General features: G+C 38.4%; 1 protein-coding gene and 2 long non-coding RNA genes across 11 annotated transcripts in view; 1 reads left to right on the top strand and 2 right to left on the bottom strand.

Annotated features, from left to right (window-relative positions):
• Positions 1 to 1,450: 1,450 nt before the first annotated feature.
• On the bottom strand, positions 1,451 to 2,689 carry LOC122071586. Its single transcript, XR_006138211.1, has 3 exons — positions 2,519 to 2,689; positions 2,126 to 2,372; positions 1,451 to 1,730 (listed from the first exon to the last, which is right to left on the bottom strand). It is a non-coding gene; the product is annotated as an uncharacterized LOC122071586 (long non-coding RNA).
• LOC122071581 (disease resistance protein L6-like) overlaps positions 2,258 to 21,753 on the top strand; it is a 69,525-nt gene continuing 50,029 nt past the window's right edge. For 2 of the 9 annotated variants that reach the window (XM_042635966.1, XM_042635965.1), the window contains exons 1-6: positions 2,258 to 3,093; positions 8,291 to 9,392; positions 9,942 to 10,232; positions 10,369 to 12,534; positions 12,628 to 12,806; positions 15,179 to 15,278. In XM_042635966.1, the coding sequence (XP_042491900.1) occupies positions 2,612 to 3,093; positions 8,291 to 9,392; positions 9,942 to 10,232; positions 10,369 to 12,300 (3,807 nt within the window). In that variant the 5' untranslated portion in view covers positions 2,258 to 2,611 and the 3' untranslated portion in view covers positions 12,301 to 12,534; positions 12,628 to 12,806; positions 15,179 to 15,278. Of the gene's footprint in view, positions 3,094 to 6,367; positions 6,888 to 8,290; positions 9,393 to 9,941; positions 10,233 to 10,368; positions 12,535 to 12,627; positions 15,372 to 21,753 lie in introns of those variants that run through there. The other 7 variants (XM_042635964.1, XM_042635962.1, XM_042635967.1 and 4 more) reach the window with 7 other exon arrangements.
• On the bottom strand, positions 8,941 to 16,030 carry LOC122071587. The gene is made up of 3 exons (XR_006138212.1): positions 15,949 to 16,030; positions 15,570 to 15,677; positions 8,941 to 9,068 (listed from the first exon to the last, which is right to left on the bottom strand). It is a non-coding gene; the product is annotated as an uncharacterized LOC122071587 (long non-coding RNA).

Genomic DNA, 21,753 nt, shown 5'->3' with positions numbered 1-21,753 from the left:
CGTAACTTTTGTACTCTCATTTCCTTTATAGTGGATTGGTGTAAGGTTTGCCCTGTGATTTTTTTCCTCTTTTCAAGAGGGTTTTTCCACGTAAAATCGCTTGGTGTTTTTGTGTGTTTTTTTGTTTTCTTGAGACTTTAATTTCCTTAGACATGCTTGGGATATATTTATAAATTTTGGCTTGGATTTTTTTTTATTAGATTGTTTATTGTTATTGTCTACACACCTTGGTTTAAGGGTGGAAAACCCTTCACTTCTCAACCAACCAATCATGATCTGCGATATTAAAAATGAAAAAACCATGACTGGATGGGCTGTTTGCTTTATTTCCCATGGCCAATGTAATTTATTAATGGCTGACTACATAATGACATGAGACATTTTTTAGGAATGCACAAGGGTGGTACTATTGGGACTCAAGGAGGCTTCAGAGAGGAAATGGGAAGTGATGGAAGTCTGGAGTAACAATTCTTTTATGACAAAACTAACTTTTGATCTTTCCTCCACTTTTTGGCCACTAAGTGTGGCTCCTATTTTTTTGGCTGTACATAAACATTGGCAACATTTAAACTTCTGTTTTAAACCATCTCAAGAGTTGATTCTTTTGCAAGATAGATGGGCTTACCACTCGATGTCTAGAAGGGAAAGATTGTACATAGATGATCGGGACGGATGTATGTAACTTTTTCGGTTAGTGGTTTCTTTTTCATTTCAAAAAAAAAAACCTACTGAATACGATTTTGACTAACAGACTAAGGATGACCCATTTCACCCAACTAAGTTCGACTGATTGACACTTGACGCCCTTGTTCAATATATTCTTGCCTTCCACCACTAAAAGTCAAAAAGTATGAAATTAAGGTTTTTAAAACATTTGGAAGTCCTTATTTATTTATTTATTTTTTTAATCTGAAAATTAATTGAAAAAGTTTTATTAAATAAGAAAAACAAAATAATTAAGAAACAAATGGGAGACATAACCCACCTTACCCCAATTCATGAGATACAAATTACTCTTACACTCGCGAAACAAAAAAAAAAAACACCTACAAAAGAGGAAAGATTACATTTTAAAGATTAGTAATCCTACTATATTTTGAAGTTCTTAACTTAATAGGACATTCTAAGGACTTTTTAAGGGCCGTCTAAACCCCATTTCATTAGTATTCTTTTACTTTAAAGACCAATTTTAGGCACACCCCATTTAGAGTTAAACTGCCTAGTTACAAGTCTAAAGCCCGTTTAATCTGAGATCAACCAACTGATTATAAATAGGACTATCCTTACCCATCGTAAGCCTTATTAATTAAATGGGTGGTCATGATGCAGTTGTGAAATTCGTCAAGCCCAGTTAGGCCTGACCAAGCCCAACCAACTGACGCCCTACTCCTGCTAGTTCAAGTATTGAACTGTACCTACACTCTAGATGGAAACAGAATCGCCTCAGGAATTGGTCTAATTCGATTTTCTTTAAGGTGCCAATCCAATACAAGTTGAGATACAAAGAAAGCGATTATGGAATCAGTCCGATTTAGGTTTTAACAATTAAGATCGGTAAGAATTGGGAACGGGTGTTAGCCGATTCTGCTCTGTATTGATCGTGAAACCGATACCCAATTCTTGAACCATTAAACAAATCCCATTAGCTTCTTCCAACCTCGGTAGGCAGTAAGTCCCTTTTAGCTTTAATTCCTCACAGTGGAAACCTACGGCATCCGCTACCCTTCCTCCTGCAAATGAAACGAGGAGTGGGGAATACCAATCTAAGGATGTGAATTTGAAACTGAAATCATTCACTAAAATTGACTCTTAGTTTTAAAATTAAAATCGTGATTCAATTTCGGTTTTAAAATCTAAACTGTTAAACCAATCAACATATACGTAATAAATTTAAGTCATTCGATGTTAAATTTACATATATTTGAATGAAAAAAAATAAGTTTATATTAAAAAATTATTAAAAAAATATAATACTAAATAATTCAATTTAATATTACAATTTACATCAGGTCACTAAAAATTTTGAAAATAAAAAGGTTATTTGGATAAAAAATTAGAAGACAGCGTTTAAATGAATGATTTCAGCTTTAATCAATTTCATTTACTGATTCGATTTTGATTTTACCTAAAAAATCTTGCATCAAACCAAATTGAAGCGTCAACGCGAAAACCGAACCGATTCACACCCTTTTAACAAATCCCATCAGCTACTTACAAACCCCGGTAGCCCCTTTCACGCTTTCAGCTTTAAACCCTCCGAGAGGAATGGGGTGGGTTCACCAAGGCCTCCCAATCTCTACCTCTCTTAGTCTTACGACACCCAATACTGAGTCACTGGCAGTCCCTTTCGTTCTTGAATTGCTTTCCCATTCCTGTAGAAAAAAAATGGGGAAAATATCTCAGGTCGAGGAAAGTTCCTTCGCCGTGGATGAACGGGAACTCGGTTTCAAGACTTATGGTAGCATTTCAATCAAACATAATCTATTGAGAAGGATAGCGTGTAAATGAAGCAGCTTACAAGATTTTAGCTTCATCGAGCTCTGCAATCGAAGAGTTCCCTGATATTTTACTTAGAAACGGAAAAAGATTCGTATTTCGGAGAGAAATCTTGATGGCAGCCTCTTCTAGGTCCTCATCTGGTTGGAGTTATGATGTGTTCCTGAGTTTCAGAGGTGAAGACACTCGCAATACCTTTGCCGGCCACCTCTACAATGCGTTGGATGACGCTGGAATTCATATTTTCAAGGACGATGAACGACTCCTCACGGGGGAGGAGATCGGCCCAGAGCTACTATCTGCGATCGAAGAATCGAGAATCTCGATCCCCATCTTCTCGAAGAACTACGCTTCTAGTAAATGGTGCCTCAATGAACTCGTCAAGATCGTTGAATGCAGGAAAACCATAAATCAACTTGTCCTTCCCATCTTCTACGATGTTGATCCATCTGATGTCCGTAACCACACTGGGAGCTATGCGAAGGCTCTTTGGGAACACCAAAAAAATTTCAATCAGACAATCATAGAGGAGTGGAAAGAGGCTATGAGAGAGGTTGGGGAATTGAAGGGATGGGATTTGAAGAAAATCGCTAACGGGTAAGTCCAATAGTCCCTGTTTTATTTATTTAATTTGGGCAGATCCTAATATACCATCTAGATTTGCAATAGTCTCTTCATCCCCCCTCTCTCTTACCCCCCCCCCCCCACCCCCCCCGCAAAAAAAAAAAAAAAAAAAGTCTCTTTTTTTTCATCTCTTTTAACTATATTTGGCTTAACCATGAATATAAAGTCATTTTTGGCTATTGTCATTGAGTGCATTCAACTAGAGTGGCAAAAAATGAATTAGGAGTATGAGGTTTCTATGAATATGGCTTTATTGGGCATTCTATTATTCTTGACCTTTAGGCTCCGTTTGGTTGCAAGGGACATCAAAAAGGGAAGTGGAGGGAAAGGAAGTGAATTTTTTTTTTTCCCCCTTTTGAGTCGTTTGGTTGCAACAATAGTGAAGTGAAATTAATTTACCAGAGTTGTTTGGTTGGATATAAATTTAAAAAAAACTTTATTCTAAGCAAACTTACTAAATTGTAACTAAGTACACCCCTTTATAACTTTCTTCATCCTCGGAGTTGGGCCAATGTTTGTCTTCCCAAAAAGGAGGGAGGTTTGGGTCTTCGTAGAGTTAAAGATGCCAATATTACTGGTATGTTTAAACTTATCTAGAAGGTGGCTTAAAAAAAGAAGAGCATTTGGTTGGATTTGGTTTATTTAAGATACCTCAAAAGTGAGTCTATTTGGATTACCATATACTCTGCGGAAGTCTCCTGTGTATGTAGGAAAATTCTAAAATTCCGCTACCTTGTCTCTGATCATATCAAATCTCCCATTAATGATGGTTCTAATACTTATCTTTGGCTTGATAATTGATACCCTGATGGGGTTCTAATTGTTAAATACGGTGATAGAATTAGATATGATATGAGATCGGATAGGTTGGCTAAGGTTCTTCATTCTTCGAGATGGCGTCTGGGACCCTGGTCCTGGTACTTCAAATGCTTTGATTGAGATGTGGAACAAATTACCAAGTATTCAGTTGAGAGCTAGGGGGAGTGGCGACATGATCCTACGGATGGCTAATTCCTCTTGTTGCTTTAACTCAATCTCTGCTTGGAATTTGGTTCGTTCTATCGCCCCAGTTGTCCCATGGTACAAAATGGTTTGGTTCTCCTTTGCTATTCCAAGGCATTCATTTTCAATCTGGAGAGCTATGACCAATTGTCTTCTCACTCAAGACTTTCTTATGCATAGAAATATTTCTATCCAAAATTGTTGCCTATGTTGGAATTCCTTTGAAAGACTTGAGCACTTGTTTTTCGATTGTACTTTTTCTAAGTCGGTTTGGGGAAGCATTCTTCGTAAGCTTTGGTCGAGTCCTAGAATTATTCTTCCATTTGAAATAAAATGGAAATGGGTTTAAATGCTTTTAATGGTAAAACTCTTTGTGATCATCTTGCCAAGTTGGCATTCATTATAACATTACATCATATTTGGTGGAAAGGAGAAAAAGAAGATGGACTACCAATTCTCATTCACTAGAGCGGATTAGGGATGCTATTACTTTTGATGTGAGGAAAAAAATTCTTCATAATTTCGTTGTTTGCCCGGATACAAATAGAAATCAGTTCCTGGCATCTTCTTGGGACCTTCCTCTTTTCTCTGCTCCCCCTTGGATTAGGCATCTTCATGGTTCCTTCTACTATTTTGCCTCCCCCCCTTTTCATTGTATCCCTCCCTTCTTTTGCTTGTTTCTTCCCCCCTTTTTGTTGTCCCCTCTCTTAGGAGTTGAGGCCCTTCCCTGCAGGGCTTGGTAGGGTTTTGTTAAGTTTGTCTCGAATTCTTGACACATTTTGAAGAATGATCTGCTCCGACATATTTTGGTGGCAATCCGAATGGGAAGTTCTCTAAGATCTGTGATGGAAGCAGAGGGGTTGGGGTCTTATTGGCCCAAGCCTGGACTTGGAGGAACATATAATGTACTATCGTCTTGTTGAGCAAGTCATTGTAATTTGGTGGTTTTTTCAAGCTAGGTTTTCAGGGCGAGTTTTCTCGCCGCTGCTTGGGTGTAATCTTTCTTCTACATAGTGAAACATCTTCTTCTTTGCTCGAGGACGTAGCACACCACACTGGTGTGTGAACCTCATTAAATCTCTGTGCATTGTGTGGATCTGTCTTTGTTTATTTTTGTATTAGTTGGTGTTTGCTCTAACAGCTTTCTCCATGGTCTAACCAATTTGGCTTTGTATGTTGTATTTGTTTTTCTTTTCTATTTAAAATATTTTTCATTCACCCAAAAAAAAAAATATATATTGGTAATCAATCCAACACTAGATCCACTGACATCTTCTTAGTTCTCAGAGCCTTGAAAGCTTTCATTTTTTATTTATCTTAAAGTTCCAATGATTCTTAACCTCTACACCTCTCTGTTTCACTCAAATATCCTTTAAAAGACAAAAGCAATATTTCATTTTTTCAGTAATTCAATAGTTATGATTCTTACAATTCTCAGTCCAAGGCCATGCCCAAGCAAAATCCAATCAAATCCGGTGTACAAATTCAAACAAAACCCAAAACTAAAATCAAGCTCATTGATAATTTTACAGAAATCAATTGAAGATTCCCAAGTCATTGGAAGTCTTTCTATATTTCTTCCCAAAACTTACATATGAAAAGGAGGAGAATCATTTCCCCATATCTAAATTGTAAAGGAAGACAAAATTAAGATAGAAAAACCCCTGCATTACCCTTTGTAATTCCTTGAAATTAGAGGGTGGGGGTCAAATGAAATTCAAAGCCACAAGGCTCTTGCCTTCCTGAGGATGGGTATGAGGTCCCAAAGATAGAGCATTCATAAGGCTATCCAACCCCCAAATGAACACAGCAGGGAACTGGAACTGTGGCATTTACTGCTGATCATTAGTATTAGTGTTGATGGAGGCCATTAATTCATCTCCTGCTGACCAGTTTTCGAGGACTTACACAGCCATCAATGGGCTGACTTATTGATGTAGATCCCCACTACGGCCTGGGCTATCGTAGGAAGAAAGCCTAGCCCAATAGGGCCATCGAACCGCTCAAGTGGTTAAGTTAGTCCTTAGTGTATAAAGGCCCATTGGGCCCATCGACTTTTGTTTAATATTTAATAAGGCCCATAAGGGGCCGTTAGTTAATAGCTAGTTAATTACCTAATTTGTCTAGGTTTCTATTGTTGGTCCTAATAGGAGTACAACTCCTAGTTTGAGTATGACTGCTATTATTGTAACTTCAGCCCTTTATTTAAAGAGGAGCTACAGTACATAGAAAATAAAAATTGAATAAACAAAGATAATTGCAATCAATTGCTTCTAAACAGGAGATAGCTATAGGTGAGATGCCCGGGCTGAGATAGCCAATCCCAACCGCGACTCTCTTGTTTCTTTCTTTACTTTATTTTCCTGTTATTAGTCCTTGTTTGCTGTGAAAATCTATCAAAGAGATTTCCGTTTCTGTTGAAGTTTTTAAAGGCCAGAATCGACCAGCAAGAAGTTCCAGTTCTTGAAGACAGTCGATCTTCCATATATAACCATTCTGTGTTCTGATCTGCAACCCCTTTTAAGGGTCTGTTCTAGGCTACCAAAGGATCACTCGATCCGGATTCGAAAAGCATGCAAGAAGACGTGCTGCGGTTCTTGGACAAGGCCTCTATTTCTCTCTCTAAGGTCTGAAATCAAGAAGGTGCATATCTTTTACATCAGCCGACAGAAATCGACCCATCTTTGAGGGTTTTCTTCTACTCCCTAAGGTCTACCATCGACCCAAGTTTGGGTCCTATCTGAGCAGCCCAACTCCAGCCGCAGGTATATAATCCTAGCCGCAGGCTTCTCTCTCCTAGGGTTTTGTCTCTTGATTGTTGGTTCTTGCTCCTGAATTGTTCTCTATTATTTTAAGTATTCTTTGAGGTCTTTTTCTGGTAGTTTTCTACTCCTGCTGTGATTTGTCCAGCTAATTAAAGAGTCATATCTGATTTGGGTTTGGGGCTGTAATACATTGGGAGTAGTTGCCTTGTATAATCTACTTCTCCATTACTTATATATTCAAGGACTTACACAACCATCAATGAACTTACATTTTCAAGGACTTACACAACCATCAGCGAGCTGACTTATTGACTGAAGTAATATCTGTAACTAACTAGATAATGCTTTTCAAAATCTACAATATGCATTAATTACTTTAGGCCCTTCTTTGACTAAGACTTGGACAGGATTAATTAGTACTGGTTTTGGGTGAAATAGAAAACACTAAGATTTGTTCTGTCTGTCCTGAACCAATTGAACCTAGCTCAGTCAAACCAGAACAGATTCATTCAAGGAAATGCAGGCCTGGCTCTTCCCTTCTTGCGATGGTACTGCTTGGAATGGAACTTATCTACAACACTTTCTGTTTTAGGTGGAAAGGTAGGTGGCTAATCGACATTGTTTTACCTTGATCAATTAAGATTTTGGACCGTTGCCTAGGGTCTTGAAGTTTTAAAGCTTCCAAGAGGGGGATGCGGGTAGCTAGGATGCACCTAATTATTGTTTTGGCTGCAACCTAAGCTATAATACCATAGATATCGTGCTTGTCCCACCTCAAAATCCACCCCCTCTCCCACCCAAAAAAATAGCGATGTGAATGCTGTGATTATTATTAGGGAACGGAGTTCTTGAATGCCCTTAATAACTGCCTCATGGCATTTTGTTTGGTTTGCAGATTTGACAGAAATGTTCTCCATATCATCATTCTTGTAGGCTCATACTAGGAATGCATTCATGCACACCTTTAGTAACTGCCATATACTTACTTCTTTTATCTTGAATTTGGTGGACATGTTTCTCACATCGTCATCTAAAGCTATCCAATGGTCACATTCCTAGTTATCAATCCACGAAGCAAAAAGTGGCAGGAAAATATAGAAGTGCAGGAAACATTTTTCCTACTATTATATATCTGCTGCAAGGAAAAGTGAGATCTTCCTTGTTCTTGGTCTTAACCATACCTTTTTTACCCATATGATATATTTATTTGATTTACCAAGCCAAGCCAAAGTTTTTGGCAAAATGAATTAAAAAATAGAAAGACATGTAATTAAAGTTCTCTCAACTACTTCAGTTCAAATTATTGATATATGGTCTTGTCCAAGTAAAATTTTATGGTTCCTTTCTTTTGTTATCTGTTTGCTCTCAAAATTACTTATTTCTCCGTGATTTGAATTGGACAGGCATGAAGGGACATTGGTAAAGTTAGTCGTTGTGGAAGTTTCCAATAAATTGAGAAAAGACGCCCAGATTGTTTCTGATGATCTAGTTGGAATCCAATCTCATGTAGAAAAAGTGATGAGATTATTAGACATTGAATCAGAAGATATAAAGATTGTGGGGGTCCAGGGGCTTGGTGGGATTGGTAAGACAACTATTGCCAAGGTTGTGTACAATACAATCTTGCATCAGTTTGAAGGATGTAGCTTTCTTGCAAATGTTCGAGAAACTTCTCAACATTATAAAGGACTTATCGATTTGCAAAATCAACTTGTCTCTAATATATTGAAAGGAGCAAGATTCAACTTCACTGATGTAGATGAAGGAATTAATGTGATCAGAAAAAGACTTTGCCGGAAGAAAGTTCTTATTATTCTTGATGATGTGGATCACAAAATTCAATTAGATGCATTAATCAGGAAGCATGGTTGGTTTGGTTTGGGAAGTAGGATTATAATCACAACAAGAAATGGGCATATCTTAGCTAGTCATGAAGTGGATGAGATATACGAGCCCAATGAAATGGGTGCAAATCAATCTCTTCAACTGTTTTCCAGGCATGCCTTCAAAAGGGATCAACCTCCGGACGACTATCTAGATCTCTCAAAAGACATTGTAAACAATACTGGAGGGCTTCCCTTGGCTCTTGAGGTTATCGGTTCATCTTTATTTGATATGAGAATATCAGCATGGCAGGATACACTAAAGATGTTGCAAGATCATATTCTTCATGATGAAATTCTGCAAAAGTTGAAAATAAGTTATGATGGCTTAAAGGATTCGGAGAAAGAGATATTTCTTGACATTGCTTGCTTTTTCACTGAAATGGATAAAAGTGCTGCATGTTTCATATGGCAACATTGCAATTTTCACCCTGGAATGGGAGTTGAGGTTCTTTGCCAGAAGTCTTTAGTGAAAATTGGAGAAAATAATGAACTGAAGATGCATGATCTGCTTAGAGATCTTGGAAAGGAAATCATTCGTCAAGAAAACGTTAAGGTGCCAGGAGTGCGTAGCAGGTTGTGGTCTCACAAGGAAGTCTTGGATGTATTGGATAAAAGTGCTGTAAGTACACTTTGTTGCATGCTTCCAATCTACTGATGTTGTTAAGCATAAACTAATTGTATCTTTCTGCAGAATGCATTTGCTAATTGCTATTAAGAGATAAAATTTGATAGATCTAATACCTAGGAGGTATTTGCTCATTTTTTATCCCCCCCCACAAAAAAAAAAAAGAACATGGTGGGGTCCATGTTATCAAGGATAATCCATTCATTTTGATGGTGAAGTCTCAGGCCTAAGCATAAAAGCTGAATTGTGAAACATTGTTCAAACTTCAAAATAACAACCATGGAAACGCCAAAACCTTTATTTTTTAATATTGAATTCAGTGGCATTTTACAGTTTTTTACACTTTTGGATGCACTAGTGGTCCATGTAGCATGCTCTTTTTTGTTAAAATTTCACAAATAAGATTGGATGGGGTCCTTTAAAATGTCGTCTCACCAGGTTCACGAGATCTAGTTTTTGATAAGTGATCATTAAAGCACAACAATTCACTAAAACACTGTGAACATTAGTAAGTTATTACTTATTTGAAGTTGTTTGTTTTAGGGGACAGATAAAGTTGAAGGGTTGTGTATCGACTTCGGCGGTAATTTAGGAAGCCAATGTTGTTTGATGAGTGAAGGATTTACTAAAATGACTAAACTAAGGTTACTCCGAGTTGATTATGCACACTTTGCTCCAGACTTTATACCTTCTTTTTCGGAACTGGTATGGCTTAGATGGAAAGGATGCCCTCGAGAATTTACACTAACGAAACTTCAACCAGTGAACCTCGTTGTTCTTGATCTGTCATATAGTTTTGTTACAAATAATTGGATGGGTTGGAAGTACATCAAGGTCTGGAAAAACACTTCCTTCTCTTTTGTTTGTGCAATGAATCATAAACTTCTTTAAAAATTGCTCTAATTTTTTTAAAATTTTTATTTCATTTATTTATTTATTATTATTATTATTATTATTTTTTGGCATGCAGGTGGCAAAAAATCTAAAAGTTTTGAATCTGGCAGAGTGTCAATACCTATTCCGGACTCCTGAACTAGCAAATCATCGCTTGGAGGTCTTGATTCTTGAAAACTGTAAAAATTTAGTTGGGATTGACGAATCCATCAACTATCTTGAGAGGCTGGTCATATTGAATATAAGGGGATGCTCAAAACTAAGGGATCTCCCATACAGCATATGGGGGTTGGCTTCTCTCAGAAACCTCAACATACATCAATGCGAAGGTCTAGACAAGTTGCCTGATTCCATAGGCTTTCTCAAAAACCTTGTGACTTTTGATGCCAGTTTTTGTTATATCAAGGATGGGGGAATTCCGGATGCTTTATGGTGGCTATCCTTTTTGGAAATCTTGAGAATAGGTGGAAACAATTTTCATTGCCTACCAGTGACTGTTTCCAGCCTTTCCTTGCTCCATACACTCGATTTAAGGTTCTGCTACAGACTGCAATCGCTCCCAGAACTTCCTTCTAGTTTGAAAATTTTAAATGTTACGAGATGCAGATCTTTGAAATCTCTCCCAAGGCTTTCAAACCTGACAAATTTAGAGGTGTTGTGTCTTGATGATTGTGAAAATCTAGTGGAGATGCCAGCTTTGTCAGGGCTGAGAAATTTAGAGAATTTAAGTCTTGATAATTGTCAGAGGTTAGAAGAGGTTAAAGGCCTCAAAGGGTTGGATTCCCTAAAACTGTTGACAATGAAGAACTGTGGATCATTAAGAAAAATTGAGAAAATATCCAGCTTGAGAGAACTGAAAGAGTCAAGATTTACGGGCTGCTCGAAACTAATGGTATTAGAAATGGAAGGCTGCGAGAGATTACTTGAGATTGAGGGTCTTGTGGGATTGGATTCCCTTGAGCGTTTGACAATAAAGGGCTGCACTTCATTAATGCAAATCTCGGGACTGTCTGAATTGGATGAACTTCCGCAAATGGTTTTCGAACAACTACCACTTCTGCAACTGTGTAAGATGAAAAATTTCAGAATGTTAGAAATCTTGGACTGCAGATCAATAGAAAATTTACCTCATCTCTTCAACTTGGGATACTTGAAGCATCTTTCCATTGCCGGGTGCATCAAAGTAAAGGAGATTCAGGGCCTCAATGGATTGATATCCTTGGTGACGTTAGATTTTAATAATTGCATATCTGTGGAAAGAATACCAGATCTCTCCTACTTGAGAAACTTGAAGCATATGTCCACCGCCGGGTGCATCAATCTAAAGGAGATTCAAGACCTCAATGGATTGAGATCCTTGGAGACGTTAGATTTTAATAATTGCATATCTATAGAAAGAATACCGGATATCTCCAACTTGAGAAAGTTGAAGCATCTATCCACTGCTGGGTGCATCAATCTAAAGGAGATTCAAGGCTGCTGGGAATCTTGGATGATTCAGTGCCTCAATGTATTTGGATCCTTGGAGAGGTTGGATTTTAATAATTGCATATCTATGGAAAGTTTACCGGATCTCTCCTACTTGAGAAACTTGAAGCATCTATCCATTGCCGGGTGTGTCAATCTAAAGGAGATTCGAGGCCTCGATAGGTTGACATCATTAGAGAGGTTGGATTTTACCCGATGCGAGTTTATAGAAAGATTGCCAGATCTCTCCAACTTGAGAAAATTGAAGCATTTATCCGCTGCCGGGTGCATCAATCTAAAAGATATTCAAGGCCTCGATAGATTGGAATCTTTGGAGACATTGGATTTTAATAATTGCTTATCCATGGAAAGATTACCGGATCTCTCCAACTTAAGAATATTGAAGCAAAGAAGGTTGAGCTCTTGTGGATGGAGCACAAGACAGGGAGAAGATAGGAGCGAAGGGGATATGGAAACAGAGACTTTTGCTTCAGATGTAGAGCAAAACAGAAGCTGGAAGGGGAGTGATGGGGATGCTTAACTTTGAGGTTCCTACCTGAGGTCTCCTGAGAAACAGATTTGAATCCCAGATCTTTCAATCCTGAAAAATGAGGGGTTAAGTACTAAATCTGTTAAGATTCTTGTACTGGTATTTTAAGCCAAGATGGAGTATTTAAATAAACATTGGCATCTTCACCATTGGATATCTTCCTTGGAAACCTCACCATTGAACTAAAAATGCAGGTCTAAGGAGGAGCTTCATTGGACCTTCCAGGTACCTCTCTCTGCAACTCTATCTTTATTCATGCTATCGTAATTGCGATGGTTGATATCCATTTTTCTTTTACATTTTTATCTACTCTTGTAGATGATATCAATTAATCCTATCAGCAAGAAAGATTATTTAAGTGTGCGCTTGGTTCAATGATAAGGTACGAATGTTGTGACCTGGTGGTCAAGCAGCCGAAACAGTCTCTCGACATTCTCGAGGTAAGGCTGCGTAGTTCTCGCCCCAGACCTCACACATGCCGGAGTCTTGTGCACCAGGTATGTCTTTTATTATGTATTTAACAACATCAGAGCCCCCTTTGCTTGGAGGTTTTTGATTTGGAGGATGATAAAGAAGAAACCCATTGGCATAGAGCTCCGGATGATTTCACATTCATCCAGTTGATTGCCCTACTGACATACCTGAAATACAACCTCTATTCAGAGAGCGGATCAAGGTCTCATACAAGAACCATTCTTGTACAGGACTGATCCACACAGATGGAATCCACACAAGGATCCCGTACAAGAATGGTTCTCGTATGATAACATGATCCACACTCGTCCATTCATATCGTAGATATAATGGCTTCTGTTTTTGTACTTCTGTTTATTAGAACCTTAACGAAATATTAAATGGATACGAATATTGATATGGTTTTTCATATCCGTCAAATATTTTGAACCATTTCCAGATATCCAACTCATTAAACAGACCTAATACGGATACAACTAGATCCATCCCATATTTGGTCCTTTTAGACCCCTAACCTTGATTATTTATTCAAGTGGACGGACAAATAAAAGTGACTTTAGTTAGGTACCTCGACCTTGTGAACTTAATTTGATATTTATCATTGCTCATACAGTTTCTACATCCATTGACAATCTAGCTCTTGATAATGACAAAACGGGTACAGAGACTCTTGAAGCAAGACTAGATGGTTGATGCACCTACTTTCCAAACTCCCTCCCCTCACTTTCCCCTTGGACTTGGAGCCTTCGGCTCGCCCTCCCCCAGTAGTTCTCTCTCTCTCTCTTCTTAATTTTTCCCCCCTCCTTTTGCTCTCTCCCCTCTTGCAATTCCATCTTTCTCCGCTTGCTAGGTTTATAATCTTTGTATCTGTAGCATACCTGAGCCTTGGCCTGGCTATTCGCAGTGCTCAATGGAGTACTTGCGTGAAGGTTGGTCGCTTGATCAACTCCTCTCAAGTGCATCGGTGCTTGACTGGCACCAATTTCTTTGCTTTCCAAGAAATGTGGCCATAGGCCCATGTGACTCCTCCGTGGGTCTGTACTTGGCCCCTAGTGGGTCTACTATACATTCCCTGGAGCATTTGACAATAAAAGGGTGCACATCATTAATGCAAATACTGGAACTGTTTGACTCCAAAGAACACAGGATGTTAGAAATCTTGGATTGGAGATCAATTGAAAGATTACTGAATCTCTCCAAGTTGAGAAACTTGAAGCATTTGTCCCTTGTCGGGTGCGCTAATCTAAAGGATCCTTGGAGACGTTGGATTTTAATAATTGCATATCCATGGAAAGAATACCGGATCTCTCCTACTTGAGAAACTTGACGCATCTATCCATTGTCGGGTGCATCAATCTAAAGGAAATTCAAGACCTTGGTGAATTGGAACACTGGATGATTGAAGGCCTCAATATATTTGAATCCTTGGAGAGGTTGGATTTTAGTAATTCCATATCTATTGAAATATTACCGGATCTCACCTACTTGAGAAACTTGAAGCATCTATCCATTGCCGGGTGTGTCAATCTTAAGGAGATTCGAGGCCTCAATAAATTAAAATCATTAGTGAGGTTGTATTTTACTCGATGCGAGTTTATAGAAAGATTGCCATATCTCTCCAACCTAAGAAAATTGAAGCATTTTTATCCATTGTCAGGTGTGTCAATCTAAAGGATATTCGAGGCCTCAATAGATTGGAATCCTTGGAGACGTTGGATTTTAATAATTGTATAGCTATAGAAGGATTGCTAGATCTGCATTTATCGGCAGCCGGATGCATCAATCTAAAGGATATTTAAGGCGTCAATAGATTGGAATCCTTGGAGATGTTGGATTTTAATATTGCATATCTATGTAAAGATTACTAGATCTCTCCTACTTGAGAAACTGGAAGCATTTATCCACTGCCGGATGCGTCAATCTAAAGCATGTTCAAGGCCTCAATAGATTGGAATCCTTGGAGACATTGGATTTTAATAATTGCATATCTATGGAAAGATTACCAGATCTCTCCTACTGGAGAAACTTGATATCCATCAGGGCCATTACAAGGTGTGTCAATCTAAAGGAGCTTAAGACCTTGACAAATTGGAATCATTAGAGAGGTTGGATTTTATTGTGTTCAAGTTTGTGGAAAGTGTTAAATATTGTAGGTTTTTTAAATTTACATCCCCCTCCCCTGTACTTTGCTCTTATTACATCCCCCTCCCCTGTGTTTTCAGAAATTACATCCACCTCTCCTGTAGTATGTTAAATTTTACAATTAGGTTCACTCCGTTAAATTTTTACCATTTTGTTTGTAAAATATTTCAGTAATACCCACATTACCCTCATTATTGTATTTTTACTCTTTTATGCTGATATACATCTTTCTTAATTCTGAAAATCGAATTAGTGAGAAACCTCATCCCATACATCTGAACGGTGAACGACAATCAAAGCTCTGGTGCTACCAAGACCTTCGGACCTTCTGCGTTCTTGTGGATCATTGGCAGGTGACATATTTCTACTTTCTTCTATTTAGGGTTTCATCTTTCCCTCAATCCCTTGATCTTTGAATTTGACAAGCATTCATTTGTTCATGATCACAGCAGGGTCATATTGACAAGCATGCCTCTCTCTCTCTCTCTCATTCATTCATTCATTCATTTGTTCATGATCAAGAATAAAAAAACAGATCACTTAGAAGAAACACAAATCATCTAACAATGCACATATCTAAAACCAACTATCCTTTTTGTGTCATCTAACAAATAAAATACAATGGTATCATGGAAAAGACTTACAGGAACTCCATGTTGAACTTGCTTTTCATCTCCATAGGAACTCCAAATTGACCAGCCAAGATGGCTGCATCATCCATCGTAACATCACAAGTGTTGGTGTCAGATTTTCTGCCAGAGTACAATACAAAACAAATTAAGGGAACTTTAAGAAGCATGTCCTTGTAAGCCAGCAAACAAAGTAACTATCTTCTTTCAGATAATGATTTGGGCTTTTTGGTGTTAAGTTTCTTGTCCTTGAACCTATATAATTAGTCTGGTTCATAAAATGTTATGTATTCAACATGCATTTTGTTGCTTACTGAACTATTTAGTTGAACTCAAATTTTATGAATCAAGGAATTCATTTTACATGCTATGCATATCATGAGAGCTAACTCACACAAAAGTGCCATTCATGGAGAATCTGAGCCCAAGCAAGATTTCCACCAGAAACTTCAGCTGTCCATTTTCCTTGACAATCTAAAAGATTGCCATTTTTTGACAAAATTAGAGACTGACTAATTACCCGATAAAAGAAACATCTGTAACATTTGCTAATTAGAATCCAAGAATAATATCAGCCTTAAACAATGTTCCGAAGCCCTGGGGGGTGGGTCATCAGGTTGATCCACAGATCACCTACTAGGAAAATGGTATGATTTTAAAAGAAACCCAGTGAGGTTGTGTTGCAAGATATGATGTTTAAAGTTAAGCTCTTTAGAGGTTGGACTTTTAAGAACCTCACTGAATCATAATAAAGTTTTTATTTTTTTCACAATTATACCATGTCGATGGGAGTTCTGGTTTCAATATCTTTCCATTCCACACACTTGATTAGAGGACTTCTTGTATGATCCTCTGCTAATCCCATGTAAGGCTGGATGCAGAAAGAACTCTAATTGAGGGAAGGTCAGTTTTTGTAGCGCTTCCTTCTATCCCCGATGGTGGAAGTCTTCGACCGGCTCAATAAAGGCTAGATCAGACTAAGGAGAGGGGGAAAAGGGTCACGATGCCCAAGTAGACATGAATCTGACTGTTCCTGGCTGGCCTTCTAAATGTAATAGTTCAAACCTTGATACCACAAATTCTAGATAAGGTTCAGCAAAAGCCAAGGGATTGCATAGTCCATTCATCAAGTCCATATGGATTTGAGGTGTTAGATTTTCATAAAAATAGGATGCATTTGATAGATCAAACATGTGGATGTCAAGTATGGGAGTCTACAGGGTTGCCATGTGTACATGTAGGAATAGTTATTTCACACATGCGACTGAAGATCGAGAACTACTGTGATGAATTCTACAGTAAGAAGAGATATGGAAACATACAAGGAGATGATCCAACTGCTTCTGTATTTGAATGATTTGAGATTTACTCACAACAGTGGTGTGTTATAGCCTCCAAACCATAAAAGGAGACCAGGTAGACCTCACAAAAGCAAGAAGAGAGAAATGAGGCACTTGCTAGTGAGCTCAGGAAGAGATCATCAAGCATAAGATGTGACATATGCGGAAGGATAGGCCACAACAAGAGGACTTGCAAAGGAGATGATGAATATGATGTTACAGGGAAGTGGGTGCCAACTAGTAAGAGAGTTGGTGTAAAGGTATGACTAATCTCCTTGTGTTGCTACTGCTTATTTTTTCTACCACTAAAACAGAAGTTCTACTTGCTTGTGTAGAGAAAGCGAAGGGATGGTCATCAAAGGGATGATATTTTGCAACTCGCAAAGAATGACCAGGTCACAGACATCTGTTTGGAGCACACAAGATACTGCACAAGAGAGGACCATATCATGGTTGTTAGCCAAGTACGCGAGGAGAAAGCAGCCAAGGCAAAAGCAACTGTAGAAGCTAATAAAAAATGAAGGACCAAGTTGAAAGACTAGGTTTTGTTAGATCAAACACCAAGAAACAAGAATAAAGGGAGACAATAGATCCGTACGACACAGAGATTTAACGAGGTTAACACACCAGGGTGGTGTGCTACGTCCTCGGGCGAAGAAGAAGATGATTCACAATGCAGAAGAGAGATTACACCCTAGCAGCGGCGAGAAAGAACTCGCCCTGAAACCCTATCTTCATGAAAACCCTAAAATACAATGACTCTCAACAAGCAACAGTACATTATATATATGCTCCAAATAGCGGTTCGACCCATCGGGTCGCGGTCGATCCGGTCGAACCATACCGCGGGAGTTACGCCCCCGCACCCCCATACGAGATCAGTGATGGGCTCCGATAGGCCCAAGCCCTCTACTTCCATCACAGATCTCAGAAAAATTCCCATTCGGGTCGCCACCAAAATATGTCGGATCGGGTCAATCTACAAAACGGATCAAGAATTCGAGACAAACTTAACAGATCTCCACCTTGCCTTGAATTCTCCTCCAACAGATAAACAAATAGCTAATATCTTCATCTTCTCCAATAGCCCTCCAAAGGACTGAACTCAAACATGACAAACACCAAGTAAGTTCAAGCAATGCTCGAACTTACCAACACATAAAGGCTTAGTCAACATATCAGCTGGATTGTCTTCAGTACCAATCTTCAACACTTGAATATTACTTTGAGAAATTATCTCTTTTATGAATGATACCGAACATCAATGTGTTTTGTCCTCTTATGATACATTGGATCTTTAGTCAAGTGAATAGCACTCTGGCTATCACAATGGACAACAGTCACCCCATGATCCATGTTGAGTTCTCCCAACAAACCTCTAAGCCAAATAGCTTCTTTAATTGCCTCAGTCACTGCCATATACTCTGCTTCAGTAGTAGATAATGCAACTGTAGCCTGTAAAGTAGCTTTCCAACTAACCGTACTTCCTCCAAGAGTAAATACATAGCCTGTGAGTGACCTCCTCTTGTCAAGATCACCTGCATAATCTGAATCAACATAACCAGATAAATTATCACCATTCCTCCCAAACTCCAAACAAACACCAGAGGTCCCTTTCAAGTACCTAAGTATCCACTTCACTGCTTCCCAATGAGCTTTACCTGGACATGACAAATATCTGCTTACCACACTGACAGCTTGTGAAATGTCAGGACGAGTGCAAACCATAGCATACATAACGGAGCCAACTGCACTAGAGTATGGAACACGTGACATGTACCCCACCTCTTTATCTGTCTTAGGTGATAGAGCAATTGAAAGTCTAAAATGAGATGCAAGAGGAGTAATTACAGGTTTGGCATCTTTCATGCCAAAACGATTCAATACCTTCTCAGTGTACTTTTGTTGAGATAGCCACAGTTTCCCTACTTTTCTATCCCTCTTGATCTCCATACCAAGGATCTTCCTTTCTGCCCCCAAATCTTTCATCTCAAATTCAGAACTTAATTGTTCCTTCAACCTATTGACCTCATTCCTATCTTTTGCTACAATCAACATATCATGAACATAAAGCAACAAATATATGAATGACCCATCAGAGAGCTTTCTGAAATAAATACAACAGTCATATTGACACCTGGAGTATCCAAAACTAGTCATAACTGAATCAAACATTTTATACCATTATCTAGGAGACTGTTTTAAATCATATAGGGAGGATAAACCACGGGATATGGTTCCTTTGGATCGCCAAAACAACCGCTGCCTAGCCAGATTCTATCCACATGCCCCTTGCACCCATCGCCTTAGCCATCATGATACCTTCCATGACTGCCTCAACCTCTGCTTCATAAGACTTTTTTATTCCCAAAAAAATGTTGAATGAGTCACACACCTGGCCATCATTATCTCGAACAATCCCTCCTGCTCCTGCCCTTCCTGGATTTCCCAGAGAGCTGCCATCCACATTAACCTTTAGCCAGTTTGGTTGGGGCTTACACCAGTGAACTTCGAGGGGGTAAGCATGCTTGTGAGACCCCACTGTTAAACCCAGTTTACTGCAGAAAATAACATCAATTGGAGCTTTCACCTCCCCCTGAAAAAAAAAATGAAAAGAAGATAATAAAAAAAAAATTTAAGTAAGAATGAAGGATAAAATAGTCAAGGGAAATATTTGTCACGAAACATGAGTACATGTACTTATATAATAGTATGATATACAAACTTAAAGGTCCAAATGAATTTACATTATGACAGAGAAGTCCATATCTCAATCTCAAGCCAAATCACACGAACAAAACCCGTAAGGTTCATTCAACGTTTTTCTTTTTTTAATCCAAGGAGCAGCAACAATTGGTGATGGTAGGTCATATGAACACCGACAATCAAAACCATAAACAAAAAAAAGCATCTTTAATAGTTTATCTTAGTTTTGCGAAATGATCCATAACCTATTGGCAAACCCATCCTTTGATACCATTGATGGAATTTGAAGTATCATAATTCCTAAACCATGGTAAAGATCTTGTCAATACACCATGAATCGTTTCAATACAAAAATGAGAAACAACATCCTGTTCATCGGCGATGATGTATTATTTCCAGTAGAGCTTGATGCAATCATTGATGCCATTCTTGTACGAATGAACAATCTTCTTCTTCTTCAATAAAGGTAGGTATGGTCCTCCTTATTTTCAATAACAAACCCTTTAGGTTGATGCATATAAATCTGTTCTTTTAGTTCACCATGCAAGAATGCTGTTTTCACATCAAGTTGCTCCAACTCCAAATCATGCATAGCAACTAAAGCAAGTAGGACACGAATAGAACTATGCTTAATAACAGGTGAGAAAACATCATTAAAATCAATTTCTTGTACCTGACTATAGCCCTTTGCAACCAAACGTGCCTTGTACCTAGCATCTTCAACACCTGAGGCAGATTCCTTCTTCTTGAAGACCCATTTGCAACCAACAATTTTCTTCCCTGTTCTCGGCTTCACAAGCTCCCAAGTCTGATTTTTATGAAGAGATTCCATCTCCTCATTCATGGCAATCAACCATTTTATATAATCAATTGAAGCAACAGCTTCAGAATATGTTACAGGCTCACTATTTTCAATTGTATCTGCAACAGACAATGCATAAGCAACAAATTCAGCATGCCCATACTTTTGTGGTTGTCTAATATTCCTCCTTGGTCTATCCTTGGCAATGTTGTACCGCTCTTCTTCTTGATTCTCTTGAACATCATCTCCTTCAGTAAAAGTAGACAACTGGACTAAAGTAGATTGTGTTTTGTTTGAAGATGAACCACCAATTTCAAACTCTACCTTCTCTTTAGATTTTTCTTGACCTTCATCACAATGAATAGGAACTTCTTTCCTAGGATGCAAAATAGCAGATTCATCAAAAGTAACATCTCTGCTAATAAGAAATTTTGGAGACTTTGGATCAGAGCACCACAACCTATATCCTTTCACTCCAGATCCATACCCAAAAAAAATGCATTTCTTAGCCCTAGGTTCCAACTTCCCTTCATTTACATGTGCATAAGCAGGACATCCAAATACTTTTAAATTTGAGTAGTCTGCAGGTTTACCTGACCAAACTTCTTCTGGAGTCTTGCACTCAATAGCTGTGCAAGGAGATCGATTCACCAACAAGGTTGCTGTGTTAATTGCTTCTGCCCAGAACTCCTTGCCTAATCCTGCATTTGATAACATACACCTTGCCTTTTCTAACAAGGTTCTATTCATACGCTCCGCCACTCCATTCTGCTGGGGTGTTTTAACGACTGTATGGTGTCTTGCAATACCTTCATTTTTGCAGAACTCATTAAAGTCACCTTCACAAAACTCTAGGCCATTATCAGTTCTCAACCTTTTAATTTGTTTCCCGGTCTGCTTCTCAAGCAAATTCTTTCACTGTTTGAAAGTGACAAATACTTCATTTTTGTGCTTCAAGCAAGGATTAAAGTATCGGTATCGATCGCTGTATCGATCGGTCAAAATTAAGATACGTATCGGAGGGTATCGTATCGTATCGGAGATACACTAAGATACGCTAAAGATACACACATAAATGGATAGGAAACATTTTTTAAACACTTTTGCATAAAGAATTTGTTAAAAAAAGCTATTGATAACATGTATTATGCATAAACACTAAATTGAGGGTATCGTACTAAGAATTCAAGGTCTGTAGTTGTCCCATAAATGTAAAATCCTTGTTCCCAACTTTGATTTCCACTTTAGTTAGAGAGAAATATGGCTGACAGCAACTTTGGAACAAAAACCCTTCAAAAAATCTTTTTTTTTTCTGAAAAATTACCCATATTGGCCATTATATGACCGTAGC

This window comes from Macadamia integrifolia, unplaced genomic scaffold (genome assembly GCF_013358625.1).
Source record: "Macadamia integrifolia cultivar HAES 741 unplaced genomic scaffold, SCU_Mint_v3 scaffold_270A, whole genome shotgun sequence".
Classification (NCBI taxonomy): domain Eukaryota; kingdom Viridiplantae; phylum Streptophyta; class Magnoliopsida; order Proteales; family Proteaceae; genus Macadamia; species Macadamia integrifolia.
This window is presented reverse-complemented; position numbering and strand designations above follow the sequence as displayed.